General features: G+C 38.4%; 2 protein-coding genes and 1 long non-coding RNA gene across 5 annotated transcripts in view; 2 read left to right on the top strand and 1 right to left on the bottom strand.

Annotated features, from left to right (window-relative positions):
• Nucleotides 1-7,176, bottom strand: part of egln1a (egl-9 family hypoxia-inducible factor 1a) — a 38,497-nt gene extending 31,321 nt beyond the window's left edge. The window contains exon 1 of one of the 2 annotated variants that reach the window (XM_085182135.1): nt 6,154-7,176. In XM_085182135.1, coding sequence (XP_085038261.1) covers nt 6,154-6,840 — 687 coding nt within the window. In that variant the 5' untranslated portion in view covers nt 6,841-7,176. The remainder of the gene's footprint in view (nt 1-6,153) is intronic. The other variant, XM_085182134.1, reaches the window with a different exon arrangement.
• Nucleotides 502-4,433, top strand: LOC146505121 (uncharacterized). 2 transcript variants are annotated; one of them, XR_014877474.1, is made up of 5 exons: nt 502-1,355; nt 1,734-1,818; nt 2,207-2,359; nt 2,737-2,826; nt 3,676-4,433. It is a non-coding gene; the product is annotated as an uncharacterized LOC146505121 (long non-coding RNA). The 2 variants fall into 2 exon arrangements; XR_014877473.1 differs by lacking the exon at nt 502-1,355 and having other exon boundaries at nt 1,380-1,818.
• Nucleotides 7,177-9,291: 2,115 nt separating the features above from the next.
• Nucleotides 9,292-18,403, top strand: tsnax (translin-associated factor X). Its single transcript, XM_085182136.1, has 6 exons — nt 9,292-9,592; nt 11,176-11,265; nt 11,360-11,474; nt 12,792-12,922; nt 16,508-16,629; nt 17,775-18,403. The coding sequence occupies exons 1-6, from the start codon at nt 9,577-9,579 to the stop codon at nt 18,150-18,152; spliced, it is 852 nt and encodes a 283-aa protein (XP_085038262.1). The 5' UTR covers nt 9,292-9,576; the 3' UTR covers nt 18,153-18,403.
• Nucleotides 18,404-19,158: the final 755 nt, after the last annotated feature.

Here is a 19,158-nt window from a genome sequence, read left to right as displayed (position 1 = left end):
TACCTGTACTAGTTTTATTTTGTTGTATTTATCCGCGACACCTTAAAGGCCGGTCCATGAAAATATTGTCGGGCATAAACCGGTCCGTGGCGCAAAAAAGGTTGGGGACCGCCGTCCTAAAGTGTATGAGCCCACTGCCGGCACAGCCTCCACCAGCAGCAAGCTTCCTGTGGTGTAGGTAGAAAACCCTAACTCTTGTGAAAAAGACTTTGTGGTCAAAAATACCTGTCAGTTTAGCCATAAACCTAGGCCATGTATCCCACTCACCTCTTATTCACTGATTTATTTATTTTTTTCATTTTGAATTCAATTTAAAAACTAAAGAAATCGCTCTGAAAAACTGATTTAATCTCAAACAGCTCGATGTTAAGTTAATAAATAATTATATTAAACAATCAAGATTATAATATTAACAAAAATCATTTAAAAAATTGTTTCACAGTTCAGCAGCTTTTATTTATTCTCAACCAACAGAGCAGATATTTGTGTTGGCTCCATCCACTCCATCAACTGTGTGAGAGGTGTGTGACTACAAAGTTGATTTATTTCTCTAATATTATAATAAAGTCTTATGCTATAAGGCCATGGTGACCAGATCTGTCAAGAGTCGCAGGTCACACGTAACCATTTTTATCCACTAGACAGCACTAACAGTTAGGAAAAAACAAACCAGGTGTCGGGAGAGCTTCTGAACTCTAGCTGCTCAGCCTGAAAAAACGAGGACATCCGACAATTAAAAACAAGTTCTTAGAAAACACATTTTAGTGAAACAGAAGCTACCCACAGCTTCCTTTCCCCCCTGAAACATGCAGGTTTTCTTCTCAGTATAGGAATGCTGCCTAACCAAATATGTCGTGTGACACATGTACGTGACACTGAACTTATCACCACAACCTGTCACCACTAAAGCGAGGTCAGAGGTCACAGTGAGCTGCAGTAAATTCTCAGTAGAATGGGGCCTCGGGCTGGTTTCTGCCACATGGTTGCAGCTTCTTCACATCACTCACATTTTACCAAAAATAAAAACTAAAGTAAAAACATATGAATGCAATATATACACTCTGCACTGAAAAAAAGGGACTGGCCATCTCTTGGATTTATGTAAGCATCTTGCATGTATTTAACACAATTGCCTCATGTTTTAAAGTTAAATGTAACTATATAGTGTAAAAACTACATGATATGCAGAAAGGGTGTATTAAATTGTTCATATCATGTTCAGGTGAAGTAAGTCAATAATATAGCAACGTTAAATCTCGAGAAACCACGCGTGATTTCATCTCGCGGGCTTTGGATCGTGGTTTAAAAAAGGCATCCATCTCAGTCAAGTCGAGCAGTCAACTCTACGTTTTTTGGTATGTCTTGATTTTTTGAATTAATATTTACCATATTTCAGCCAAATGTAGTTAAACGTCTAGAGTGTCGCCATGTAACATGCTAAAAAAAAAGAGCTGTTAGCTTATTTGCTGTTTTATCTGTTGTCAAAGAATTGGCGCTTTTTCATTTGAATTTGTCTTTGGCACATAACTCATAACATAACATAATTTGGTTTTCTGTGTGAATAGATTTGTCAACTGACTCTTCAGTTACATTGTGTATTTACTGCACCGTGGTGTTAGTGAGATTTTGGACATTGAACAGCTTTAGCTAATATCATCAGCAGCATTATGCTAGCTTACATCCCTACCCCTCCTGCCCTCACCTGCTGTCCTTTTGTTTTTGTTTGTTTTTAGGGTTTTTTGCTGCAGATTGAGAGACGACCTCTATTCTGCATTTCACCAGGAGTCAGCTGATGGATTGTGGGTTCAAGGTGTTATGGTGAGAAAGTATATTCTATTTTTGCTTAAGGTTTCTGTAACTTAATTATAATAGGTTTTTTATAATTATTAGGTGCATGCATACTCAAACAGACCATTTTAATTAATACACCTATTAATACAACTGAGAAATCCTAAATCTGCCATAGGTTTAACTTATACCTGTATGTATTGTCAGAAAGGTGATTACTGGGCTCACATTAATGCACACTTGAACTAAAATGAGGTTGTAACTTGTGGGTTGTTGGGTTGCAAATCAGAAACAAACATCTTTGGATTTTTTTTTAATCCCATGAGATCTGGAAACACAGGTTTTATTCAACAAAACATTACTGATTAACCAAGCACAGTGCCTGCTGTTATTTCAAAATAATTTTATGTCGTTTCAGATAAAATGCAGCATCCCAGTGCATCCCAACCATGCCTTTACAGTCAAGGTTTCTGACGGAGCTGAGTTTCTCTCTGACAGTCTGCTGAAAGTGTTTGCAAAGTGATCGGGGGAACAGGGCACAAAGCTAAAGGATGTAGCTGCCATGATGACAGTAAGAACTTTAAAATTCTTTAACTACAAAGTGTATATGTATTGCATTAGGTCAGTAAAAGATTTTCATGCTGCATCCATTGAAACAGTCAACTATTACCTGTGAGTACTGATTCCACTGAAAGGATGCCATAATTTTCATCATGCATTTACTGGCCCACTGAGAAAATTTTTATCTTTTTTTAAAATATATGTTCTGGAAACTATATATCCATAAAGTTGATGTCAAACAGGAACTTTTGGTATTGCTTTGTAGATGCTGGTGTTGCATGTTGACTGGTTTAAAAAGTCAAGAGTTTTTGTCTGGTATCATTTTCTTCTGTGCTACTGAAAATTTTGAGTTCACAAATCTCTGTTTTCTTTGTTATAATACTTAAGGATGACATTAATGCTCGAAGGGAGTCCCTCATCAAAGTGCTCCGCATCTGTGTGAAAGACAATTGCAACATCTTGGTGCAGGAGTTCATGGTGAGTGTTTTATGAGTAGATTGTGGCTTTGCAACATTTAAAAATGCATTTAGTTATCCACTTGATCCTCATTGGACTGGTTAGGACCAGTAGTCCTCTTTAATAATTTGGCTAAGTGATTCCAGTACTGAAATTAAAACACAAGGTTAATTTTGTCACACAAGGGTCCAAACACTCCACTTTTTCTCCATAACCCCCTATTATGAAAGTGGTAAAACCATCCATTTTGATGACTCTGCCACAAAGTGAAAAACATATTGTGGGGAACTCCAGGCCACAGGGGCCGGTGTCCTACATGTTTTAGCTGTATCCTGAATCGAACACAGCTGATTTAAATGGCTAAATTACCTCGTCAACATGTCTTGAAGTTCACATGAGGCCTGGTAGTGAACTCGGCGCGGGCCCTTGAGGCCCCACCCCCACCCCTGTATTAGGGGTCACATCAGTGTGAAAAAACTTTAAATTTGTCATTCTAGTGAACAAAGGAAAATCCCACCGATATTTACATTAGCTTTTGTTTGAAAAAAAAATGACCAACTGACCAACAGCTAACCAAATTGTGGGGCTGAAAGTCTAAATTCTAACATCTTCTGAGTGACATAACCTGGATTTCTGATGGGCTGGTGTCTTTCTAACAAAAACTAATGTAAAGCATTTGAAATTATTATGTTTTTCACCCTCTTAGAAACCCTGTTAGACCATGAGTGGCAGCATGGCAGGCCACTCTTTGGCTATAGCTATTTACTATGTTGCTTGCAATGGTTTAAATTACTCTAACATTAGAACTGGTAGATTCAAAAGAGATGAGTTTAAAAAGGAATCTTAAAAAAATGTTTTGTGTTTAACCAGGACTTGACTGAGGCCACTGCACAGATTGAGAAAACCACAATGAACATCTGTCTCCAGAGATGCGCCAGGCAATGACTTTTCTGATGTTGGCATCATCATCGAGGGTATAGTAGTTCTTCAAGATCTGGATAACGTGACCTTTGCAGTAGCCATGCTGTTTGGACCTTTTTTATTCCTTCAATTTGAGTTACCCATCACAACTCTGCTACACTTTTGAGGTGATTCAAAGGGTGGTAATGGAGTTGGATGCAACTCAGCTCTCAAGAAAAGCTCACAACTAAGACAGAACTGCTCCTGCAAGGAAAGCTCACGTTTTTGCATGCGAGGTGATCAGCTCTAGGTGAGAGGACATTTAAATCTCACACTTGTTCTGCTGCATTTTTGAAGCTCAATTCCAGGAACAGATTTTTATATACTCTGCAACTGCCATGAGGACAGGGCTGTTTTTTTTTTGTTGTTGTTTGTTTTTCCTTTTGCTCTGTACAAGTTCTCTGTTTGTCTGTTTGGCAGCATTTTTCAATTTCTCTTTGTAATTTTTCTTTCTTTTACTAGTGAAGAGATGTAGCGTGAACAGTTATACAGTCTAAATATCCCATATGGGTTGTGTGAAATGGTATTTTCAGTTTCATTCAGTTGAAGTAAAGAACGTTGAATATTTCTAAGTGTGCTGTTTTGAACCAAGATGTCACAGTATGATCAGTGCTGTAATTTTTGACAGTCACTGTATCAATGTTATTTTTGCGTCTCTTGAATAAAGGTTTTGACCTGCAAGTGCTAATTTCTTTAGTTATTGGGGTAAAATGGGTAGTGTTAATAGGAAGGTGTTTGCCAATTCAGTAACCTAATTTAATGTTAAAGGAAACTAACATTACCTCAAATTGTTTAGTTATAATTGAAGAATGGAAGAACTGACATTATTTAACTGTTGATTTATATAGATTCAGTAGAGGAGTAATGTCAGTTTAATTCTTTACCTACTGTCAATGCAGTGAAATTAGACATTTTGTTTTGAAAGGTTACTGGTGGATGCCAGCAACCATCTTGGAAGACAACAATACAATCTGTTATAAGGCCTCCATTTGAAAATTGTGTATTTGATACTAGAATATAATAGCAAAATGTAATTTGAAGATAACATGTAGTATTTAAGTGACCAAGTAGTATTGGGTAAAAGTTACTGAATCGTGTTGGGATAAAGTGAGAAAATTGTGAAGGATTAAAATATTCCAAGAGCTCAAATTACTTCATCAAAACATGTTTAAGTCACATTTTATCAACACAAATTGCACAGGTTTATTGAACATGAATAAATTGTGTTAATTTAACTCAATTGTTTAAGTTGCTGCCAAACCAAAACATCTGTGTGCAACAAATGTCCACTATTGAATTAAGTAAATCCAACAACATATTTTTTTCAGTGTGATAAGCTGGACTGTCTCCATTGTTTGTGCATGTGACAGCATGTGTTAACTGTGTTAGTCGTGTCACTGGTCAGAATGACTGTCCTGAAACTAATGCAGTCTGTTACAACATATAGCTCTGCTATTCACTGCTTACTAAGGTGCTTTCAGAGAAATCTGATCTTTAATTTGGAAACTCTGCTTTCTATATCTGATGCTTTCCCCATCATGTTTATTTTAAATAGAGCACCAAACATAATTAAACACCTACAAAACACATCTAAAAACCAATAGTCATTCAAAATATGAACAATACACACTTAATGGAGGGAGTGCAGCCTGTAGAGGTGAGGACTGGATTTGAGCAGTAATCTATGGATAATATGGATTTAGGAATATATTCTGTAGGCATCAGAAAGCTAAACTATTTACACATCTGAACTAGGATCAATATACTTTTTTTTTTTTTTTTATCATTTTAGGCTAGAATAAACAGTCCAGCATGGCATATGATTGCAGCTGCTTGCTAGAACAATGTGCCTCGTGCTTTGCTTTCATTAGATTTCAGCTGGATTTCATTTGATTCAAAGATGCTGCAGACACGTGATCTATCCAAATTTAATCTTTCTTATTGGTTGAGGTATTGCTTTTATTTAAAGCAATGATTTGAAGGTGTCTTTCTATTGCCATGGCGACCGAACACGTGCGCTGTCTGTGCACACTTTTCGTGCGTCCAAAACAAAACCATTAACATGTGAGCAGCACCAGCAATCACCTTTCTGACTCAGAGCAAAGCCAGAAGAGGACTCACCGGCCTCTTACCCGCGAAGTCGAATCTAATTAGCAAACAGGGTTGATCTATTACACCTAATAGCGCTTTAACGACAAAGTGGGAGGGAAAAAAAGCTTATGCAGAATGATGCACCCCTGTGGTAAAACCTGCGGTACTTTTGATTTATCCCCACGCAGAGTATTGCTGCTTCCCTGACCTTGTAGTGTGTGTGGCAGGTGTCACACCAGCAAGCCTCTGGCTCCTGGAGGATGAATGCAGTAGATGCGCAGTGTGCTTCGTACTTACCTTTGTTCTTCCATTTATCGCATAGTTTCCCAGTTTGCCATTACAATGTCTAATCAGGTCGTCCATGCGATTCATTAGAAATTGGATCCTCTCGCAGCGGGGCTCCTTGCCATCGATCCACGTGATTTTATCCCCTCGGATATCTTTAGTGGAGTCGCTCTTTTGACTCACCAGTTGACCGTCTGTGAACTTGCCAGTTTCGTACAGGGCCTTGACATTTTCAAGAATGCCCAGCCCGATCTCTGCTCCTACAAAGCCGTCCACCACACAGATGCCGTGCTTATTCATGCACGGCACTATGCACTCCATGGCAAGTTTCTGCGGGGATAAGCTGCTCTGTCCGTTAGGTGTGGCGGTGCTGTCGGACATATCATGTCCAGCTCTCACCTCAATTCTCAGTGCTTTTGTGTTTGCAATGTCCGCTTGCTCGGAGCTTTGCTCTTCTCGACATTTCTCAGGCGCCTCGTCGTCCCCGGGCGGCGGTGCCTGCTCGGGCTTCTGTGCGGGCGGCTGCGGCTTGTCCGCCTCCTTACAAATGAGCTTGTGTTTCTTCCAGTCCTGCTTCTGGTGCTCCTTGCTGCAGTAGAAGGAGCTGCGGCATCTACCGCACTTAAGAAGGTTATCAAACCTCCCGCAAAGTTCACAGTACTGTCGGTCTCGGTCCAGCTCGCTCTGCGGCTTCTCCATGTTTTGAGGATACAGGAGGCGTACTGCTCCTTTAATACCGATCCTTCACGCGCCCTGCTAATCGACAACTTTGGAAACGACCCGCCGCCGACGCCACGCTGATACCCAGAGGAACCAAACATTCAAAACCCTGCCATTTTATCGCACTCATGTCCTTTTCTGCCTCGTGTGTCAGTGGAATAACACAACAACGTGCGCCCACGGACCAGCTTTTAGGGGTGGGTCGAGGTCTTTGGGAGGCATTTTTGCAAGCTAGCTCTCCTTCCCGGGGTAATGGATGTCGCCGCTCAGAGTGTGCTCAGCCAGCCCTGCTCGAGGGCCGGCCCGCTCTGACGTCAGCACAAAGGCACCGCCTCTCTCGTGCTGCTTTCAGGTGCGGTCGGACAAACAGATTGCGGTGAAAAAGTGTCGTGCTTGCGACACGTGGAAGTTCATGTTCAAGTCTCGTCGGGGGTATAAAGGGAGCATGAGCCTCTGGTCAGTCGGTAAATAGTGATGTACATATGTTACCCTGTTTCAATTATGCAATATATTCATGTTCTCTAACAGTGCAGAAAATAAGCTCCACCAACCATGCAGTAATAGGCATGAACAAAATGTGCAACAGACTGAAAGGACATAAATGCATGATTATACTTCTATACTTTGAGTACGCAATCCAGTATAATAGGTTATAAATCCAATGTTGCTTTCTTTCTGACTTTCACCTTTACTGTAACACTGCAATACTGTGTAATGGCAAATTAAAGGTAGCGCTGTCATTTAAATTTGACACAAACCGCTTACAGATTTGTGGAAAGGACAAGCAAAAGAGATATGGCTATATGGCAAGTGTTGCTTCAAGCATCACTGACTCGCTTTGTGCGCATTTCCTATCGAAGCAATAGTATCATATAGCCTAAATCATAAAGTAAGAAACCAGATATTCTGATGAGTATTTGTCTACCTGCGTGTGGTTGTGCTGCTGTAATTATTCTATATTAAGCAAAAGAAGCATCTAAAAACCTGTGCCGAAAAGTGATTTCTGGTATTTGCCCCCGCAAAATAATAAAAAGAAAAACATAATTGGAGGTATTTACATTGCTGCAAACCACTATTAATCTGCTAAACATACCACTTATGAATGATAGCAAATCGTTTTGAGCCCTGTCACCTTGTGATGTTACTGAAACAGAAGCTACCCACTTGCAAGTCAAATGTGTCATTAAAATTAAAATGGCAAGAACATCACACTTCTATAAAGATATTTTAATTGGCCAATAGGGACTCGATTATAATCATGATGTTGATGCAATAAGACGAGGTCATAAAGATTTTTTGCAGAACAAGTCGTTTCTTTGTTTTATATATAACCCCTTCGTGACTCCTGTTGACTATAGTGTATTTATGAGAAAAAAGACATAATAAAACCAGAAGAATCGGAAACCAGTTTTTGGCACAAATCAGTTTGTAGGAGCTTGAAGGGAGCACCTGAAGGCATCTCCAGTCAGCAGCACGGTGTTGTGTTCTCATTCCTGGCTCGCATAGGTGAAATTCCTTTCGCACAAACAAAAAGTTAAAGAGCTTGCTGTTGTTATGATAGACAGATAAGTTGGGTGGCGTGCAGTTTATGAAACTTAGGATTATGACAGACCGGTGACTTAAAGAGAGTGGTTGTAAAAAGATGAAAGGTGTTACTACAAAAAGGGGGAAAAAAAACTACAAAAAAATGACAATGACATAAAAACAAGAAGAAAAAAATATGATGCACAAAACAACTTCTCGGTGATGTTAAATGACCACAGGGAGAAGCCAAATTTTAACTTGAGACCTAAAAATAATCATGAAAAGTGAATGAAAACAAACGTATGGAGTAAGCATCACACAACAGTGGCCAATATTCAAAAAGATGCACAGATGGTTAACAGAAAGCAATCGCAAATCACATCTGCAGGACTTCCAGTAAAGACATTTCACTCTGTGGAAGAAGTCAGGGTGGAACGTTTTGTTGAAAAGACGAGTAATTCGCTAAAGGTTGGCTTAGATATTCCATCGAATATCTGCGACACTGGTTATTTTAGGGTGGTAGTCTGGAGAATTTCTACGTTTGAATTTTGACTGGAAAGAGAAATTGTCTGGGCTGCACAAGTTCTGTGTGCCCCATCTTTCTTTTTGGTTTGGTATGGGAATATCTAATTAGTATACATGGTATCTTCAAGAACTTACTTAATAGTTATAACGTCATAAAAGCGATTATTATGTAATTATTATAAATATAGCTGTTATATGTTTGCATTGTTGTTATTGAAATTGTGTTATTATTCTAAATACAATTGTTATATATTTACGCCAAATTTCTAAAATCAGATTCTGATTATTTAAAAATTAGTAATAAGGAAAACATTGTAATAAAACTAACTCCTTATGCTGACATTTAACTACGTATCCCATAATGCATCTCTTTGAATTTCCTGATACGCGTGTAAACAGCGCAAAAGCCCCGCGATGGACCGAGGTCCGCACCAACGCCTGTTATTAAAACCAAGGAAACACCGTTTTATTCGCGTTAAAATATTTGTAGGCTCTACTAATTTTGTTATTCATCGCTCAGAGAACATCATTTTTTCGGAGTAAAGCGGAACTATTTTGTTTTTTGATCGTAATAATACTCAGCCTTTACGTTTAACTGGTACTGGCGTTAGTGGCTAAAACTCTCGAAATACACCCCTTAAAACTGTGCGCTACAACACCGAAGCTATGAATAAACGAGAAGGTAAGTCCATCATTTCAAAATAACAAGTTTAGTTTTATGAGTTTTGTAATTACCCAGCGAGCCTAAAATAACAGTCGGACTAATACATGATAACGTTTTAACCTACTCTGCCTAAGTCAGGTTAACGAAATCATTTCAGTCGTAACAGACGTAAAACAGTGCTAATCCTGTGCCATTAAAATGCCTAAAGCACATACTAGTGCGAATCACCAGTCACCCTACGATAGGATTTTATCATAATACTTCATTGACGATACAATATTATTATCTTTTTTTAAACCTTTTGCATTAAGCTAAGTATCGCATTTGTCTTTTTTCAACTGCAAAGTATGCACAATTTTAAATAAAGTTAACTCACTTTCAGTATTTTTTTGCTGCAAAAAATGAGATTCTAATGCGTGCCAACACTGTCACTAAAACCTGCAATAAATGTTTCTATCAGTCTCCGATTGAATGGGGTCAGGTTGGCAATTACACGCAATCTGTACACTCATGCACTCAAACTCTTAGCAGCCATTTGGTCACTACAAGTTGCCATTGGCTGCTGAATGGGAAAAATCTCACCATGCAGCCACTGTCGTTATTTGTCGTTGTTTGTACATACAAGAAATTTTCTGTCCTACACTCCAAAAAATCTGTTGTTGGAGGAACACAATTTAATCATGGCACCTTTTTCCACGTGATTTAACCAAGTACAATAACCCATTTTTGACCATGTCAAACCAACACATTTGGCATTTGGTGGTTTAATGTAATCAGATTACGTTGGATCAACGTAGTATACTTACATTGACTTATGTCACTTTACATATTGAAGTATGTAAAGTGAAATTTGTTTTAATTCATTCTACACAAGTTAAAAACTTCAGGAAAACACAATAAAATCTTGTTGTTTGAACAACTACTTTGTTAATCAGGGCAATTACTGCTAGTCTTGCTTAATGAACCAATATGGGGGTTGATGATTTCATAGAGAAACAACCATTTGCACTTACATTCATGGGTAATTTAGAATAGCCAATTAACCTAACTCTAATTACGTACTGCAAACCAGTCAGATTGTGGATTTGAACCCAGGCCCTTCTTGCTGTGAGACAACAGCACTAACCATCACACCATCAAGCTGTCAATCCAGCCTTAACAAAACCTATGATTACAAGGTTTGATGCAGACTTTTCTGTACGTTTTTGTCCTTGACAGGTTAAACCACAATAAATAGCGATAGCATACACGTGGTGTGGGTGCAGTTGTCTGCCTCTTAAAACGCCAACGATTTTCCTGCAGTTTGGCATCTAATGTGATCTTGTGAATTTCGTGAGTCCAGGCAACTAACCACTCTTACTAGATTGTATCATGTCATCTCAACAAGAACAAATTAAGTTGTTGAATTTCATGCAGATGCTACATGATTTAATTACGTTCCCCATAGAAACATGAAATAATTTCGTTCCAATTACAAGTTTGAATCTTGTACATCTAACAACCACCCAGTTTCATTTTTTTGAGTGTATTTTATTCGTGTGACTGAGAGGCAGATAGAGGAAGCTATTATTTAAAGACTATGACATCATCTCTACTGCCAGGTGAGGGGTGTTCACGGAGAAATGCAGATGCAGCGCAGGAGCACGAAATGAGTGCCAACCCCTCCTCGTCTGTCATGGCTGCCTTCAAAGGTAACAGCATCCTCAGTGTTCTCACTGCACTTTGCACCCAAATGGTTTTAATGTTGTATTGCCTGCACTGAAACATTTCTCTGTGTATTTCAAGTTTTCCAACAGGAGCTCGACACCAAACACGACAAATATGAGCGTCTTGTTAAGATTAGTCGCGACGTCACAATTGAAAGCAAGAGAACCATATTTCTTCTGCACAGAGTGACCACGTAGGTGTTCTTAACAATAATATGCACCGTATAGATTAGTACAGTTAGGTCTATAAGTTTTTGGGATAACTACTTTTGCCTCTGTGCACCAGCACAGTGGATTTTTAAAACAACGATCATGATGTGATTAAAGGTCAGACTTTCAGCTTTAATTCAAGGGGTTTAACAAAAATATTGCATTAATTGTGTAGGAATTAACGCCACTTTTATACACAGTTTCCCATTCTCAAAAGGCCCGGTAATTGTACTGACTGAGGCAGTTTCAGGTGAGGCCTCTTCCTAGGTTATTTCATGATAAATACAGCAGACATGATATCTGAAGTTCATTCAACATGTTGAAATTAGGATTTTATAGTTTTCCACTTTAATTTTAAACACCAAAGCAAAAAGAGATCATTAGGCATCATTAGGCTAAAAAAGAAAACAAAATAAACCTGTCAAAGATAAAGCCAGATAAACAATCTGATACATTATTAAAGACAAAACATACTAAGTAGCCCACAAAAAACAACTAAAGTGGATGATTATCGACAGTCACCCTTCCGCCGTGGCCATTTCTGATGAGCCACAAATAAATGACATGCACAGCAGCCAATGTCAAAAGAGAAACATTCAGTAGCCTGGAAAACTATTGCTCAAGACCAGTTTAAAAAATGACAAGTGTGGCTCATTTGAAGCAAAATATGAGGAAATGAGGCTCAGGACAGAAGTATCTGTAGTTACTCACATTTTGTGCAAAACCTTGGTTAAACCCCTTGAATTAACCCTGAAAGTCTTCAATCACATATTGATTGTTTTGTTTAGTCTTCTGTGTTAGTATACAGAGGCAAAATTACAAAAATGTATCATTGTTCTAAACCCTTTAGACATAACTGTTCATCAGTTTTTTCACTGGGGCCTGCTTCTGATAGTAGTTGCTGTCTGGACACTACAGAGTGTCTTTTTAATATCATTGATGTAAACAGCAGCTTTGAAAATAACCTACCTATCACTTACATTGTCTCTATTCAGTACAGATATAGTTTTGAGAGGGATGTAATGTGTGAATATATGCTTTGGAATAATATGGAAATATCTTGACAAAACATATAATTCAATGTCAATCAAGATCTCAGAACAGCGTCAGCTAAAAATGTAATAGGACTTTAATGAGCCTCACAGGGGGAAAATCATCTTAAATGATCTTTAAAAGTGATAAGTAAAAACAATAAATACATTGGCATTAGTTGTAGTGGGCATGCAACAAAGTAAGTCTAAAACAAAAATAAATATTTATATGTTTTCTGTACCTTTTAACATTTTTTTCTGTGTGTAAAGTGTACCAGATGCAGAGGATGTCCTGAACGAGGCAGACATAAAGCTGGATGGAGTCAGGCAGAGGATTGGGCAGATTGCTGAGGAGTTGAAAGGAGAGGATATTTATCAGTTTCACAGAGCCTTCACACCAGGTGAGTGGTCATTTACCTCTTTTCGTTTATATATAAAGCACATATTTATTCTAAAAGAAACTAAATTCTTTGAAAGTGGTGTTTTTTCACTCTAAAATGGTTAATCGGCTGTTTAAATTCTCCTGCCACACCCAAGTGGATTTATTAGATTACAGTCCCATGGGATACAAGGCACGTGGCCCTTTGTGTGTGACTCAGTTAGATCATATCTGATGTAGATTCCACTAGAGGTGTTTGCAAAAAATGATAGCTCACATTTGTTGAATCTCCTTCTTATTATTAAGCAGTAAGTATTTTGCTGTTTTAATCTTTATGAAGTACATTAAGGGTTCTAATAAATATACTTTTAAAAGGTCATTCAAAGCCATTGAGTACAGTCAATAGAAAGTTAGCACAACTAGCTTGCATTGTATAATGCAGCTCTGATAGAAAGGCTTCTTCTGATTGGTTCGCTCAGCTGCCTTAGAGTGACGATATGTCACTCACCCAAAATAAGAAGTAGAAATGTAGAGTTAAGGTGAGATATGAAACTACATTTTTTTTCTTTATCTGTTGATGTAATTAATAATTTCTTTTTTATGATTTATACTTAAATGATTTTCTTTTATCTTCAATAGACATATTGTAACGTCAGTGATAGTGTTAAAGCATGACCTTGATGCAGGCCTGGATGTGATGGTCACGCCTTCTGATAAAGTTGTTTTCAAACTAGCATAAGCACCACTTTTTGTTACTGTAGCCATAATGTCTGCAGCGAAGGAGAAAAACATGACTGGCAGCGAGTGGGAGCTGTTATCTAGCAGCTGGGGAAGTCATTTTTAGATTGCGGTCACACAGGAATCACTGCTGCATCCTTCGCGACGTGACCAATGGCAGTTCCCACCAATTAGCCCTTTTATTTTTTTCCCCATTTTCATCGTCTTTATTAGATTGAGGCTGGGCTCGATGCACGGGCCCTCCAGATAATCTTGGCTGGAGGAGAAGTCTCCAGGCATGTGTAATGGGTCTGTTTTTTATATAATGACCATCAAAGATATTGTGGGCTAAATTTGACCATAATTGCCACTGATAACAGAGCAGCGTGGCACTTGGGTACACTTTTTTTTTTTTTGTTGTTGTTATTTTTTTTTACCCTTCTAGCTGCTATGAGTCAGTGCAAACACACATTAACATGTGGAACTTTTCACGTGGCTCACCTGCAATTCAGTGAACCGCTCTGTGGTCAAACATTAGCTCAGTCCAAAAATCCTTAGTATTCTCAGTACATGAATGTGCGCCAAACCGCAACGGTACTGTTTGCGCATTACTCAAGATCTGATCCTGCCAAGCTATATTCGCACCCTCGCCTCTCAACTTTTCCTACCACCATGCCAGTAAAATCTCTCAAATTTCCACTTTTTTAGCTCTTAGTCACTGTTTAGACACGATGTTCTGTAGGGTTTCTGCGAGCCTCGTTGACCAAAGGTAACTTCTGCTTCAGTAAAGACATAAACAACTCCTGACAGTAAATGCAGGAACTGGGCTCTGCCTGCCTGCCTCAAAGCCTTATTTAAACTGCCTTGGACTGTGGTGTTCCCTCTGTGAACGTGGATCTACTGGCAGTGTTTAGCTGGTAAGCAGTTTTGGTTTTTTTTTAAAAAAAGAGTCGAAAACAGTTGCCAAATAAACACTGGGAGGACCGAAGCCTAAAGTACAGTATTTTTCAAAAGCCTTTAGCCGCTCCTCATTTCTTTATACTTTGCTTGGAAAAATTGAGTTAGGTGCTTTTTTTATTTACGAATGATTCATATGTCAGCATTAAGTGGTTTAACAATCAAAAAACATTCCTCTGAAAATGATCAGGTCAAAGCACTGGACTAAAAATCAGAATACTTTATTAATCCCTAAGGAAATTATGTTATGTATATAAGTGAAAAAGTAGCCAATGGCTACTCCAGGCTTCCAAAGGTCTTTTAAGGTTTTAAAGACCTTTGGAAGCCTGGAGAAAACCAATTTAAAGAAATAAAAAGTGGCTAAAGACTCTTTCACAGTACTATAAAATTATGTACTCCAAGTAAACAAGTCTCAGTTTAATTGTTTTTGTTTGTAACTATTAATAGTTAATCCTCCACTTAAAGTTGCGACCACACTTACAAACCACTCAGTTTCACTTAAACTGTTAATCCACAATTTTAAGTAACAATGTTTCTAATGCTAACTATGCTGTTAAAGAAAAAATGTTTTCAATCCAAATTTATTCATAAAAACAACAAAGATGACCAACATGTTGTACATGAAACAAAGGGTTAAAGAATTAACACACACACACACACACACACACACACACACACACACACACACACACACACACAAAAGCGCATTCAAGGAATTACAAAAAATACAAGCAATAATATAACGGCCTAAATACCGAAGCTCTCGCTCCGGGTTAAGAGCCAAAGAATAAAAATGTTTTGTTTTGTTTTTTACCACTGGATACTTTGATGATTAGATAAGAATTTATTTTTATTTTTCAAATTTCTTTTGATAATAAATTTGTAATTCATGTCATTTATTTATTTCCAATTATTTCTCTTTTTCCTTAAGATGCTATTTTATGTTGCTTTTGCAATACTTGGTTAACTTTTAACTTTTCTGTTCCAGCTTGTTCAGATCAGTCCAGTTAATCAAATGCAAATTGTTGACATAATGTTTCCATGTAACCCATACAACTTTGAGAATTGATGCTGCGATATGGTTCTGATACATCTTTTGTTTAAAAACACAAATGTTTAACTATAAGGTAATTATCAAATTGAAGTTCTGAGTATCAGATTTTGCTGTTGTCTCAGCAGGTGAAATTTGTCAGCTACTAAGAAACTAATAGAAAAAAAATCCATGATTTTTCTATAATTATTCATAATAAATAAATTGTTAAATGAAATCATTAAGACATAATATAGATGATCATCGATATATTTAATGTATTTATGTATTTTACAAAACCAAATAACGAAGTAGCTGCGATTGACAGTTTTCATATTTTCCGTGCACATTAGTGTTGTGTAGTCGTTCGGCCCACTCCCTGTACACGCTGGTGTGACTGGACTGAAATCATAATCAGAGTGGTGAAAGCTATTCAGAGTACAGTCAAGATAAAGTATTCTTGCTGGCTCCGTGCAGCGCATTGCGGTCAGTGCGGAGAGATAGCAGGCTCTTTGAAGTTCAACTGCCGCTCCAAAAGTAAACTTCAGACACAAAGTCTTCCGTCCTGTGATTATTGGATTGTTGTTTACCCAGGGGCAGAAAACAAATGAGGGGTCATCTTAGCCCACCAAAAAAAACAGCCACTGTTGTGCTATCAAAAGATAGAGACAGGAAACAGGTTTTATTTGAATCATTATCTCCATCTGTGATCTGTACTGTGCAGATTTCATGTTGATGCTGCACGCTCTGCTTGCTACGCTCATTTGATACATGGTCATTTTAGTAAATTGCAAACAAATGCCCCAGCCATTGCCACATTCAGTTTTAGCAGCACAGTGAAATGATCAAGTGAATATGCCATTGTTTTACTCTGATCCATTTTAATGTACTTTAATTAATCAGGGATTCAGGAATATGTGGAAGCCGTCTCTTTCCTGCACTACATCCGCCATCGCTGCCTCATCAGCTTGGAAGAGATCAACGCCAGGCTGGTGTTCATGAACACAGAGAAGGCAGATCCTAAGGTAAAATCACAGAGGACTGACTGAACATTAACAATTTATGAAGTATTTTTTAAGCCCCAAAAAGTCCTTAAAAGAACTATGTGACGTTCTGGAAAATATATTTTGTCGCTTTCTTGGTATCAAACTGTTTGGCTTAGAGAGTGTATATAAAAATAAAACATAGATGTAGCCACTGTAAGGTCACCGTTAGATTTGAGACTCCAAATATGGAAACTTCACCATTAATGTTTTAATGGTTTTATTTTTGGATTGTTTTTTCTTTTCTAAAGCAAGATGTGACTGTTTATTTTTTCAGTTGTAGGGTGTCTGTAGGGTGTCTGTTGATCCACACAATATGACTTAAATCTCATTCATTTGCATTAAAGGCATTGCATATAAAATGTTTAAATTCAGAAAATGCACAGTTTTAAATAAATAAGATAATTTTGAAATTGGTGCCAGCAGCACGTCTCAGTGTCACAATTACCAGTGTGTAGCATCCCTGTTTCTTTTAACAGCTGTTTATAAACTTCTGGGAACTGAGGGGATCAGCTGAACCTTTGGCAGAGGAATGGTGTCCCATTCTGATATAGGTTCTATCTGCTCAATAGTCCTGGGTCTTTTCTCTGTTATTTTTCATTTTATGATGTTCCAGATGTTTTTAGCTGGTGAAAGAGTCCAACTTCAGGAAGATCACTGCAGGAGCAAGGCTCTTCTAACCGTCTATTGAAGCCACACTGTTGTACTTGTAATACAACTGTAATTGTATTGCTGGAATATTCCCTGAAAAAGACATTGATGGGTGCCCAATGCATCCCATCACAGATGCAGGTTTTTAAACTGAGCGTTGATAACAAGCTGAATAGTTTCTCTCTGCTCTGATTTCCCAAAAGAATTTCAAATAATAGTGTTCCTCCAGATGTTTCTTTTTAGTACACTTACTTTTTCATCCTTTTTTCCCTCCTTGTCTCAACTTTTTGAAATTTTTGCTGCCATCTAATTCAAAATAAGCTTCTCAGATTAAACATTTAGTTTTCTGTCTTCTACTATGAATGTAATATGGGGTTAAGAGATTTGCAGGTCATTGCATTCTGTTTTTGTTGACATTTTATATAAAGGCCCAGCTTTTTAGAATGTATTCTTTCCTGTCCTGTTTTCCAATTCAGGGCTCAGCTGAAGCGATGCCGGTGAACGCTCAGGTCTTGACCTTTCAGGTGACGTCGTCCGACTACCTGCTGGGCGTGGCCGACCTAACAGGGGAGCTGATGCGGATGTGTATCAGCAGCGTCGGCAATGGCGACATTGACACACCCTTCCAGCTAAGCCAGTTCCTGCGGCAGATCCACGATGGTTTCTCCTACATTGGGAACACGGGCCCGTACGAGGTGTCCAAGAAGCTGCACACGCTGCGGCAGAGCCTGGGCAAAGTAGAAGACGCGTGCTACACCCTACGCGTCCGTGGCTCAGAGATCCCCAAACACATGCTGGCAGACGTGTTCTCCAGTCGGACCACACTCATCGACCCCGAGGAAGGAGTGGTTTAATCCCGCACTGCTTCAATGACGCTCTTCTCTGTGGTCTCATTGTCTGGTTTAGTTTAGCTCCATTTGATGTTTGTGTGCAGTTTTAATGGGATTTCACTGATGTTTCTAGTGTTTTGTGACATGCTTGTTAATTTTTTATTATTACAATAACAACAGTGTTACAATAGACAATGGATTCTCTTTTGTTCGATAAAGATCTGATGGCTTCAGTTGTTTTGCATGAATAAAGGTTCTGTGCCAAATATGCCATACTCCCTGAGACTTTAAGCGGCTTTGAAAATATGTGTTCATTTTATTTTCTCTCTCTCTCGCTGCCCTTCCCTCTCTCTATCACACACAGATAATCTAAGGTAGACCCACTGGCTGTCTGCACTCTTCATTCAGTGTGGAGGAGGAACATGTGACCTTTGCACATTGCACACCCCTATTCTCCAGCAGACACACACACACATACTCACAAACAACCCCTTGTCTCCTTCTTCTACCCTCTTCAAACACTCCGTCCCAGTGCAGTGACGTACACTTAAAGTGAGATTTGGAATGAGAGGAGGAATATTCCTGGTAGAGAACTGATATCATGCTTCACCTCATGGTGTTTGTTATTGTACGGTGACAAATGAGCCACCATGCTAAGAAAATAATGATAGCATAGTCTGTTGTTGAAAATAGATGCCTTTATTTACGATAGGGCCAAAACAATTTTATTGCCAGATTTCACCTCAGAGAAAATGTTATTTTATGATTCACATTAGTCACCTTTAGGTCTGTATACATATCGCATTTTGATCACACATACATTAGAAAAAACAAGACTGACAAATTTTATTTTGTACAAAAACGTAGGCTATTTGTAATTAAGTAATTGTTTTGTATTGATGAACTAGATGAACTAGATCATTTTGATATTGTATAAGTTTGTCCCTTTTTATGACTGTAAGAGAGAGAGTCCAAATAATTTAGGTCTGCCATCTGCTGGGCAATTTCAGAACGGTGTATACAAACAGAT

The sequence above is a fragment of the Neolamprologus multifasciatus genome, chromosome 13 (genome assembly GCF_963576455.1).
Source record: "Neolamprologus multifasciatus chromosome 13, fNeoMul1.2, whole genome shotgun sequence".
Lineage (NCBI taxonomy): Eukaryota > Metazoa > Chordata > Actinopteri > Cichliformes > Cichlidae > Neolamprologus > Neolamprologus multifasciatus.
Note: the sequence above shows the minus strand (reverse complement) of the source record. Positions and strands in the feature narration are given on the sequence as shown.